Genomic DNA, 12,606 nt, shown 5'->3' with positions numbered 1-12,606 from the left:
TTTGCAATTTTTCTCAATGGAAATAATCTAAACAGAAGCATGATGCGTTCAGGCCTCTTTGTCTTAACAAAGACGTTTAACCATTATTGAAGCCATTACTTGTGTCAATGACAAACATCTGACCAAAGCTTGAGGGAATTTTTGAACGATGTCAACAATCCGGGCTGCTATTAAAATAGCATTTCAGGCTAGAGTTTACTTAAGGCTAATTGCAGTGCGCGTTCGTCTTGGGCCCAAAACTGCTGCTGCAGAAAAGAGAAAGTTGACCACAATGTGACCAATTGTCATGGATCAGACACAGTCTGACTGCATATTCTGCAGGCCCCTGAAAAAAAGGTCAATTTAAGTTTAGTTTAAGTTTTTTTTAGTTTGTTCTAAGAGGTTTAGGAGGCTGTCAAATCAACACGGCGGATTTGCCTGGATAAAAAGTAGATGTGTGGCAGTAGCATCCCTAAAACAATGTCAATTTCTCAAAGCATGCCTGCAATTTAATTCTATTTCTCGATTGTGTCCTTATCAAAGTGACATTTACTACATTTAAATAGCTACAGTATCTGGCCGTTTTATCATTGCTTTTGCAATTGGAGGGAGGTTTTTGCGGTTTTGAGGTTTCCAAAATTCTCAAAAGATATCTTAAAAAGTATTTTAAAAGTATAATTCCATACAGAACATTCTCTATTGTGTTTGTCCACATTAAGGAATACAGATCTAACCACAAACAATCTAATACTCCGACGTACTTACTCTACAAATATGACTCACACATATTGGTGTAGTTACAATTATTAGATAATAAGTTTGTTGTGAAAATCTTCTTCGTGTGTCTCTGGGTCTGCAATATGCTGCCCCCTGGTGGTAAAGAGGCACACATTTCAAGTAATGCAACGTGGCAGCTGGAACAGATTTATGACATTTTCTTTTTGATTGGTGAAGATGATTTCAAATATAAGAATTTAAGTTATAAAGGTCGTTGAAGTAGTGGTATTGCAGAATTCCATTGATTGTTTATTATTTGCATATTGAAAACGTTTTTCAGAGGTATTCATTCACTAGCTGTTTCACTCTCTTGCAAGGTGTTTTATGCCTAAACAAGTCAACATAAGCTGTGGGAAGTTATTTTTCTGTTATATATGACATACAGCAGATGTTCAGAACAGAGGCACAGAGATTTTTCCATCCCTCTAGCATTAAAATAACAATACGGCATACACTAATACAACATAGCATAAATATTAAAAAGCCTAGGAAATAATCATTAACATAAAATACCAAATAAATGTAGAAATGTAATTTTAAATTACATACCGATTTGTTTTCATTGCTATTGTTTTAATCTTTGATTGCATGGTGATCCTAATCCGACTAAGTGTCATTGGGACTGCTCACTAAATAGTATGGTAAATGCTGTGGTAAATCTCAGTCTTTTTGAACTGCCTTAACGATCCTGGAATCAAAGGTGCGACCAAGTTGTGCTTTGCGCCGTTTGCGCAATCATGTCAGTCACTCGGCCGGGCAACATTCTGAAGATGAGCTGAAGAAGGCGAGGTGGAAAAACATCTTAATTAGTCTGTGTACGTCAACCGGTAGTCAACCTCGCACAGCCCACAATTGCATTTAATATGGCTGTGATTTTTTTTTTAACATCATCATTTTTACACTCACACAGGGCTAGAAACCTCCCTTCCAATCTGGGTCATGTCACCAATGTAACATGGTAATCCAACACTAACCAGTCCTCACCACTTTTGGCTCAAATCCACACTTGGAAGTCAATTGCGCAAACCATCGAACTAAAAGCTCAAGAAGGGAACTCAGTGGCCACTACTCTCTTTGAAAGCTCACAGGTGTGAGGTTTTACTAACCTTCACTTGTGCAGCGCAAGCTGGCACTCATTACACCTGGAAGACTCTAATATTGTCCAGAGCTCAGGTCTGCAGGCTGCCCTTAATTGATTATTTTTCAGAGGAGAAAATTTGGAGGTGCATACTGTAAATTCACTAAAGAAATATTTGCCATCAATTACTGTATATTACTGCTAAATTTCACTGGTGGAACATGTGAGTAGATGGAAAATGCAACTTGCATAGTTCGGGGCAGTCTAAAGCCCTGCCATTGTTGTAAATGTTAGTGTGAATGATTGCTTGCAGGTTGTACCCTACCTCTCGTCCAAAATTCGCAAGGAGGCTCTAGCTCACCCAAGCCTCCTATGAGGAAATGTGCTATAGAAAATGAATGGATGAAAACAAAAATCCCCATATTTATGACAAACTGTTGTAAGATATTTATCCCAATGACATTTGTTTGATCATAAATGTGCTTCTTGGACTAGTGCCAAGCTGAAATGGTGTATACCGTACCGCCCTTGGGTTAAAGGCAAAAGCCGCTGTTGCAGATTCTGTATTTTATTTGTTTCCTTTAATTTTACATATTAATGATTGGCTAGTACAAGTATTACAAAGGCTGAATGGTTGGGGAATTGGCCTGTGGGCAGCCACAGTGGCTTATGGAGCCAGTATGTTTAGGCCTATTTAAATATAGAATCTACCCAGCAATTACACCAGACCATGATGATGTCATCCCACGTCCTCACTTGGAACTCACTTTGGCGTTGTGGGAATTGCATGGTGCTATACTGTACGCTCGCATGTAAAATGATTAGCAAGCCTCTCCTCATGTTAATATTTCATAAGTGTCCATCCCTTTGCATGTCATGTTAACCATCTGCAAAATTGGGCACCACCTCAGATGCTACAGGTGTTGCTGTCCTGAAGCAGGAGTTAAGAACATTTAGTACAACTAAAAATAATATTTAAAGCAAGGGTGTCCTTCTATAACCAGTGGCTCATTTGCAGCCCACCATCTATTCTTAAGCGGCCTGGAGCATTTACGAAAAAAATACACTGTCCGCAAGGCAAGTTTAAAAAAACACAACCTATGAAGGCATTACATTAGGGATTCTTTTAAAAATGTTGATGGGATTGATTGTAGCTGGTTTAATACATACGTGTAAAATAATTTTAAAGTGGCGCTTGCGTCCGTTCTCACAAAAAAAATAAAACATCCAGCAAGTAATAGTAACAATAATTGTCCAAAAAGTTGATCGAAATAGTCACTGTGGGATTAGGTGAGTTTCTATAACCTCAGGTCTCCGAGCAACCATCTCCAAAATAGGCCGCTGCCCCTCAGATTCCACAGAAAGGGTGTGAGGAGAAGAAGACCAAACATAAAGCCTGTGGCATCACACTTCCTCATTTTAGCATTTCTAGCCACACCCGAGCCCTGCCCACAGGTTTCGTTGCTGCTGTCAGTCAACTCTTGTCACATGTCACCACCCCTCCCTCCCCTCCACTGTATGTTTGTTATGCACACACACACACATACACACTTGCTCCTCCCTGCTGCCTGCCCGCCTGCCTGTGTGATATGAACTTTGGAAGCAATGAGTCGCTAGCTGAGTCGCTAGTGCTGCCAGAAAATTCTTGAGTGATTACTTTTTTTGTGTGTGTATGTGTGGTGCTGCTAGTGGTGTACAGCACTCATCTGTGCTCTCTTGTTCTCATCCATCCAGGACAACATTAACGTCTTCCTCAAGGCCTGCCTCAAGCTTGGACTCAAGGAGGCGCAGCTCTTTCACCCCGGGGACCTCCAGGACTTGTCGTCAAGAGTCACAGTCAAGTAAGTAGCTTTTTTCAGCTTTTTTGCTATAGAGTATGAATGAGACTTTTTATGTAGTTCCTCACAGTTGCGTTCTCGCAGCACATGTGCATGTTATTCATTACAACTGGCGTCATTGCCCTTTGGCTGTTGGCAGAACAGTCTTAAAAGTACCAATTTCCGCAAAACATCATCACGGCAAGAAGCCATGGACTTTTGCACAGATTCATAAAATGCATTTGTGCCTTGTTTTATTTTCGTTTTTTTGCTGTGCAAATATGCCAAAATTGAGGCAAAAATCGGTGTTGTGCTTTGTTAACAAGATTACAAAAAACAAAACAAAAAACATAACCAATTAATGATGAACCTTTAATGATTATCGAGGAATGGGACAAAAAGCTTGGGAAAATCTTTTGTTTCAAAACTGTATAAGGATGCAGCTCTAGATTGTTTTCTCCGCTGTTTTTAAAATAGCTTTTTTTCACTGCATTTCATATTAAACATTTGATGAAATGTTTTTCTAATTATTCAGTCACTTTTTTAATTTGCAAATTGAAAACAGAACAATTTCATATGAATGTCATTGAGGGTTTGGGAATTGGCTCAGTAAGAAGCCATACATTTAATATTATTATTATTATTATTTTTTACCTTTTTGTTTTCAATTTTATTAATAATCAAGATATACAGTAAGCAGGAGGTGGGTCTAAATTTGACCGAGAACATTGCATTTTGGCCATGATCTTGATGAAGTGCACTCTCACAATGTTTCCTCCATTTTTTCTAACCATGTTTCAACTCTCCTCAATTGTAATAATTTGGTGCCTGACTCAAAAAATACTGTAGAATGTTCCTTGGAGATATATTTACATAATTGTTCTGTACGTGTGAACGTTTGATTTTTTTTATTTTTATTTTTATGAATATTGCATAGAATGTACGCATCCTGAATAACTCCAATAATATCATGATGTAGCTGTGCCAGGATGAATTTTTCAGGCAACAAGTTCTTTTTTTCAACATTTTCCTTGATATCCTGATGATTTTTTTACCTTGATCTGCACTATTCTCTATGCTATAGTATGGGTTCAATAACTCAATAAAATTTATATTTTTCCCCCATGCCTAATGTCACTGAACAATATCAAAACAAATCTCAATATCAAGTTCCAAATGAAAGGTGCATCAATCCTAATGTCAAAAACAGGCGTATACTGCAGGTGTGTCATCTACTGCGTGTATATACACAATTTGATTGCTAATCCAAATTGAGCTTATTTGGTCTTGGCGGAGTGCCGTTCTAGTTTGGCATGTATTTTCATGTTGAAACTATGTGTTTGGTTTTGGTTGGAGGTAACATTCAGTCGAGAGGAATAAAAGTGAGGCTCTTGTTTGGGTTGTAGGTACAGTACATTATTATAGTCAAGTCATGACATTTCAACACCGTTTGTTGTCGTTTCGGTAGTTTGGCCAGCAGAGCGGCATGTCGAACAACCTGTTCACTTTTTGCACCCAGGTGAGCCTGCAATAAGGAGGGAGTCGACTAGGTGAGGCATGCTTTTGAGGGGTGTACAGGACAGGTGCTGCGCAAGCAGTAGGATTTTGGCATTATTGACAGCATGTTGGATAAAACTGTACAGGCTTCTACCTGGTCCATGGTGGTATGGTTGGGGGCGGAGAGACGAATAATGGGCTAAAACCCGCTAATTTGCTTGTATAGCAGCACCTGTTGGTGTCAGCATGTTTTTTCTTCAGCAGTACTGTTGTGTGCAGCTTTTTTAAGCTTTGTGTGGGTGTAAAACTTGTTCTTAAAAATATCTGTGACCTTGTGCCCTTGTGCGTAACGGTGCTCATTCTGTCAGCATCTGTCACTGAACTCTTTGCTACAGGCACTTTCCTATAATCAGTTGGTTTTCCCATGATAAACTCTGGGCTGATTTAACCATGCCTGGTTGATGCAGAAAGTGATGTTGAAAGCACATAAGACACAAAGATCAACTACAGTATATATACGCTGAACAAACAAATCTGCCATGTTATCGTGACACACCCGACGAGGCAACAATGATGCCCTATGATACAATATGATATCAGTGAGTCAAGCATTTTCTTTATGGCGCTTTGGAATGAGTCATAAAACTGACGTTTATCTTTTTGACCACTTCCGCCTTAGCCATTTCATTTCATGTCTTAATTTTTTTGGGCAATATATCACAATACTTCACTGTACATCAAAGGTGCTGTATACAGTGTGCTGGGGTAAGGGGCTTTACTCAGAAGACAATAAAGCTATATTAAGCTCCATATTGTTGGGAGACTTTTCTTACAATATTCTCACTATAAACATAGTGTACTATAGTGTTTCATAATATTTGCACAAATGCTTGTCTACCTGTATTGAACTCATTATCTATAATATGTGATGGTATATACAATTGAATTTTAATGAAACAATAATTGCTCTTGTTATTTTATTCAAAAGACTAAATAGTAGATACACTGCATTTACATCAAAGGACCTCCTCAAATGTGTATGTGCGCTGGAATTGCACTTGTTATGACTTCTCTTTGCCACTATGTAAGAAAAGGGGTGATGAGGTGGAACCTCTGTCCTATTATTAGACTGTCCGGAGGGTCGGTTTGACAAACAAGATTGTCAAGATTGATCGGAATGGTATCGTAACTCTGTAGAGGACCTTTAAATAGCATCCTCGTATCCCCCCACTGCATTCTGCAGTGCATACTGTATGAGTGGGATCTTACGTCTGTGTGTCTTTTGAGTGAACATTTTAATCTGAAAAGAGGTATGAAAAGCATCCGTCTGAATTTGTTGGACAAAGAACTCAAAAGTGTGGGCATAAAATTGTGCTGGCTATGTTTCCCATGGCAGGAATTTATGAGTTGCGAGAGTGTAACTATTAAAACAGTAGGCGGTAACACTTGGGAGTAGATAATGTCAAGTAACTTCATTTCACTTGATCAGAGCGCAGCAAAAGAAAGTGGTCTCCAGCAGCTCTCTTTGCTGTATGTCCTTACTCCTCCACCCCTGTGAAGCCATTGTGACCTACAGTATGCTATTCTCATCCTGAATTTCAGTTTTACAACCGCAAAGTCCCTCTGACGTACTTATGTTGAACACAAGGCCCACGGGCCTTGTGTTCGATACATGTTAGATACATAATTTAAGATATAGTTCTAGAGATTTCACTTTTAAATCTATTTGAATCATTTTTTTAATTGATTATACCCTCAAACAATTATGTAATCCCTCAAATATTTATTTTTATAATCTACTAAGGTTGAACGTGAGTTGATGTGATTGGATGCAATGACTCATTCATTATTCGTTATCTTTTATTCATATGAATTATTAGAGACTAAAAAAATTGTCAATGATAAGCTGTTGGCAATCGTGATTAGCATTTGTGCGCTAGTGAATACATTTAAGGTCATCAAACACTATCTACCATTTTTTTTACACACACATAATGTTATGTATGTCAAACATGTAATAGTTTCCTTTACTTTCCTAGGCTTCAACAATATTCTGTGAGTAAACTTAAGAGTGGAACTGCCTATTTAGACACTATCAGGTCAATAATTTACTCCTTTTCGGTTTTCTTCTCGATGCACTTACTAGGCACCATTTCTGCTACGCTGTTGCCAACTGGTTAAAATTTCAACACCTAAAACCAAGTCACTATAGATTGTAGTGATAGGTCATTCATATTCTCGGATAATATGTTCCTTTATTTTGGGAAGCTTAATGTGCTAATACAGTATTTTCTCTAATGGGCCCCTTACTAGTAAATTGCTAACTGTTTTTAAGCACACAAATTACATCAGCCAATTGGCCTCTAAGTATTGCACCTTTCAAGCAATGGAAGGTCATATGTCAAGAGGGTCTTTGCATACATGTTTTTTCCCCCAAAGTAATGTTGTGGTATTCCTTTTCCACTTTGCAATAATTGAACATTAATTTTGTTACTCCTCTTTTAATTGGAAATCATCCCAAACTTGTGATATCCCCTGTTTTGGGAGGAATCTGTCTGCCTTGCCGCCATTGCAACATTGCAAATGTCTGCAATAAAGGTCTGTGTAAATGACCTTTGTTGACTTACCCAATGGTAACTTTTGGTGGTGACTTTTTCTCCCCACCCCTACATTGGACTCTAAGCCAATTTCAGGAGCAAAAACGTAATATTTTGTTGCGGTCGACTGACAATGACATCACATGTGGTCAAGGCTCAGGTAATGACCAATCATCACTCACTTTTTTTCTGGCTTTGGTCATGTGAGGTTTGCAAGTACAAACTCACATTCATTACTGTACGGGAAGTGGTTCTGTATAACAACTGTTGCAAAGCTCTATACAGTGGTGCCTTAAAATACAAGCCTCCGTTTTTTTTTTTTTTTGCTTTAATTTGGTTTGAACAGACTTCAAATACAAGCCTGACAATGAACTCAGATCAGCACACTTTACATCAAGACCCTGTTGTCCACTTGGCATGACTGTCATAATTTTGGTAAATGTAATATTTTATTCCCAAATCTATGCTACTAATCAGTCCACACGTGAGTGTTATTTTCAGAAATAATTGTTCAAACTGCTTGCTCTCTTTGATGATGGAATGTCATTGATTGAACAAACATGTCGTTGTTGGGGTTTCCTCAAATGTGATGAGTGTGGGGGCATGCGCATTCCACCTGATGTCAGAAACATGTCATGTTTTTCCTTCGATAGTGTTTAATACTCTTCTGAAAATACTTTGATTCAACTTTGAGACATCTTCTCATCTTCAGTTGAATAAATAACCTCCACCGTCAACTATTTCCACAGGAACAAATACAGTGCTATAAAACATATCAAAGCCACAATAGGAAGTTAAAAGCAAGAAGTGTCTAAACCCTCATTGAAAATATCTCAAGAATTTCAATGCTGCCCGACTGGTTTGCCATCGAAACGGGATGTGTTGCCACAGTATGCCAAACAAGCTTACTAGCTTGTATATAGGCTACTTTGAAATATTACAAAATTTCAGACCTTGGTAACAATGTTAACAAATGTTCTGATCAACCTATAATGTGCACTTATGCCTTGCTGCGGCAACCATAAAAGTATTATCAGACTTGTGTGTGCTGACCTTTGAGCTTTGCGATGATTGTATTGCCTCAAGCTTGTGCAAGCTCCCCTCTGATGGAACAGCTATCAGTGATGTACAATACACACAATTTCATAAGTGTCATAAAAACAACAGCGAGCATTGTGGCAGAGATGCCAATGATAGGAAGAGCATTTTATTTTATACCTTAAAAGATCACATTTGACCAGGCCTGATTCATCATGCTAGAGGCTGTGATTCACCCCCATCTTAATGCTGAATCTTTCCTTATTTCTTCTTCTTCTGTCTGGCTGACAGGAAAACTAAAGTCTTCCTGATGAATCATGGAAATTATTTCACCATGGAACTACAGCCTGGAGAAGAGGCTTCAGAAGAGTGTAGTTTCTTCTAGCTAGTAGCTAGTTTTGGGTCATACTGTGTATGAAAACAATAATATAGAGTGCAACCAAACGGCTTTTGAAGGGCAATTTGTAGGGGTGTTATTATATGCGAGAGCAAATTTTATTCCAGATATTGTCCTTGTTAGTTGAGTAGATGTGTCCTGAGTCCTGGCGGATTTTGCTATTCCGAATTGTTTTGTTCTACTTTTACACAGATCCTTTCTAATCCAGTCAACAAGCCCATGTTTGTGAATCACATAGTTGTCATAGCGATTTGTTGGAGGGGGCAAAAGGGCTATCAACTGTTAAAGTCCTTGCTTTTTACGTTCAGATTCACATTTGCATCATACCGGAACTATTCACCTACTTCCATGTCTAAGAATCATGGGATATTTCGTCAAAACCATCATAATCTGCGTCTGTAGTGTCACAATTTACAATGTGGAACAAAGTGTACCAATTGATTTTTAGTTTGATGAACAAGGTTTTAGTATATTGGTACATCACTGGAACTGAGCAAAAAAAAAAAGATGCAGTGACTTGTTTACCACTGTTGAAATGTCAAACATCATAGCATCTAGCTTTAGCGAAATTAATAAATCAACCACTGGTCACCAGATTTGTTTTAAATAGTTCCTGGTGATAATGTATGTATTTACTTATTTTATAGCCACTTTTTAAGTGTCCTGCTTTTTAATTTTGAAAATCTGGTTACCTGTTTAAGTCTTCATGGGGACTGCCATAGTGCAAATGATTGACCAGCAGTATTTACGCATTGCACTGAAGGTTATGAATGAGCAGATACATCAAATCTAATCTGTTTTTTCCGTTTGTTTTGTTTCATTGTTGACTGCAGATTTAAACTGGGAATGTTCCAGAACGATTGCTTTTTATCACAGCCAGCAGTACAGAACACTCTCTAATGCTCCTACGTGAATGCAAATGGACAAGAGCGAGCTGCGTGTGTGCATGCGTGTGTGTCTGTGTTAAGTGTGCCAGACTGCTTTCCTACATGGCATAACCTGGAAGTGTGGCAGCGGCATTGGCGATGATGAACAAACACACCATAACACTAAACCGTGGTATAATTTGTGGTTAAACACCAGACCTCATTTGCGTCACCCCTTCTTTTAACACTTGATGACACGATATGACGCCTGGCACGGATGCCTCCTCTGTTCAAGTGTTGCTTTGTATTGTTTGTGCGCATGCGGTTGTGAGAGCCCATGCTTGTGTGAAAGAACGAATGAAAGAACACTTATTGGTGGTGTTTCAAGTCAAGTCAACTTATGTTTATAAAGTACATTTAAAAAGACCGTAGTCAACCAAAGTCATTAAAAAAAATGTTGACTGTAGCAGTGCAAGTTTTCAGGAATTGTGCATTTATTTTCTTTTTGCATGCTTGACTTTAAGAGTAGGTCAAATAGCTTGTGCAAGCTTTTAGCTTAATAGCCAGCAGCTATCAGTTTAAAGAACCGTGTTGTCATGATAGTCCACTATTCACCAACAAGCTCATTATATGTAATTTTTTGCTCAGAAAAATGAAACAGATTCCTTTTAAATTATATAAATCACTTTTGGTGATATCTGTAAATAAGTAACTGTCGCTATGGACCTTGGTTTTCATTTACAAACTTTAGAGATATTGTAGGCTTTTTATTGAACCATAACAAAAAAGTGTCACAAATATTGTCGTTAACATATCTACAGTACAGTATGTATCATAGCTCTTAATATTGCAATGGTCAATGTAGTGAGTATGGCATACATTATCATTAGGACCAGTATTGTACAAATGCTATCATTTTGCTGATATGTGAGCCCTGTCCTTGCGTCATGTGTGTGTTTGAACGAGCAGTTTGCATAAGTGAAGGGATGAGCGTGTGTGGTGCTGCAGGGCTTCCCGTGGGAGCTGTCATTAAGAAGGCTTTGCAAACATTTGCTTTCACTTGTAAAACATTTTTTCCCATAATGACTTAGAATAGAATAGAATAGAATAGAATAGAATAGAATAGAATAGGTATCAACTGAACCATATTGCTGGGTCACACAAGCTATCAGCTGATTCTAAAACAGCAATACCCTCAGGCTATGGACCCACTGAAATAGTCTCTTTATTTTTAGTCTTGCCCATTGGAAAGTTACTGTACTACCACCAAGCTTGTTAGAAGAAGCAGTATACAGAATTTCAGAATTAAGTATTTTATGGTTGCATGTATTTGTAAAATTAGCATACTAAAAATAATTTTGGGTTTAGGCAGATAGTCACATAACAGAAATCCCAACAAGCTTATGATTTTCTATGATGTATAAAAGTTAAAAATGTATTATCATTACTTGTAGTTATACTTTCATGTCAAAATTCTGCTTTAGACCAGTGGTTCTCAATTGTTGTCATCTTAGGACCCACGTTTTCTTCTCGTCAAAAACAAAACAATAAATAAAAACTAACTTTGTATTAAGGATGGCTTAATACTGATACCAATTATCTGTACCGGGCTGTTAACATGACCTTATATTAAGACGTCAGCACTCACACGATGGCAGTCAATACTAATATCGTAAGCTTTTTGGAGCATTTTTACACTCACAAACTATAAATTACAAATTAGAAGAATAGAAAATTGCCATTAATTTAATCATATTTTAAGGGTAATGTTATTTTGAAATATGTAGATCTCTCTTTAAAATGATCTATCAGTGTTTTTCAAGAGGGAATTTGTGTATAACACTTCTCGCGTTATCGGTATTTGGTATCAGTATCAATGACTACTGAAGCCTGGAGTACACATACTGCTATCTGTTTGGGGAAAAAAATGTATCAAACAACCCCTTGAAAATATGCATGTCATATTTCAAATGTATGCATGAACACTAATAAAGTTACAACTACATTAAATACTGGGTTAGGTTAATGATGCATTCAAACACACAACAATTGAGTACAAAAAAATTTCTGTATAACTTCTTTTTCACTTGTGAAGCCCTTTGAGATGGCGTTGATTCAGGGCAATACAAATAAATTTGACTTGATTAAATCACCTCATACAGTACCTACCACTACAATAGTATATGTCCATGTGTGAACCCCACATAGCTGTGCCGGGAAGTGATTTGGAAAAAAAAAAAAAGAAGGATAAACTTTATGATGCGTTCAATGAATTGATTTCTACAATTATCTAGAAAGTTTGATACATGCTTTTGTCGTAGTTTTTAATTCATACAATGGTCTCTACCACCATTTGCAGTGGTGCTGGCTGAAACAGAGGAAGAAGTTAATTTTTGGATTCTCATTTATTTTTTGTAACACATTACCTGAAGTACGGAAGTAGCGAGTAGGATGTGGTAAAATGACAACATGGAACAAACAAAGCAGATAAAAGTGATGCCGTAAACATGCAATGTAAATTACTGCATTTTAAGAGCACAATAAGACTACAGTAATATTT

At 37.6% G+C, this 12,606-nt stretch overlaps 1 protein-coding gene across 1 annotated transcript in view; it reads left to right on the top strand.

Moving 5' to 3' along the window:
• Positions 1–12,606, top strand: part of lmo7a (LIM domain 7a) — a 63,880-nt gene that overhangs the window by 19,982 nt on the left and 31,292 nt on the right. Inside the window, exon 5 of the mRNA XM_088415041.1 lies at positions 3,569–3,675. Within this exon, the coding sequence (XP_088271167.1) occupies positions 3,569–3,675 (107 nt within the window). The remainder of the gene's footprint in view (positions 1–3,568; positions 3,676–12,606) is intronic.

This window comes from Hippichthys cyanospilos, chromosome 5, assembly GCF_059441005.1.
Source record: "Hippichthys cyanospilos isolate Australia breed blue-spotted pipefish chromosome 5, RoL_Hcya_1.0, whole genome shotgun sequence".
NCBI lineage: Eukaryota > Metazoa > Chordata > Actinopteri > Syngnathiformes > Syngnathidae > Hippichthys > Hippichthys cyanospilos.
The sequence above is the reverse complement of the archived record's forward strand: the minus strand, read 5'-3'. Positions and strand labels throughout refer to the sequence as shown.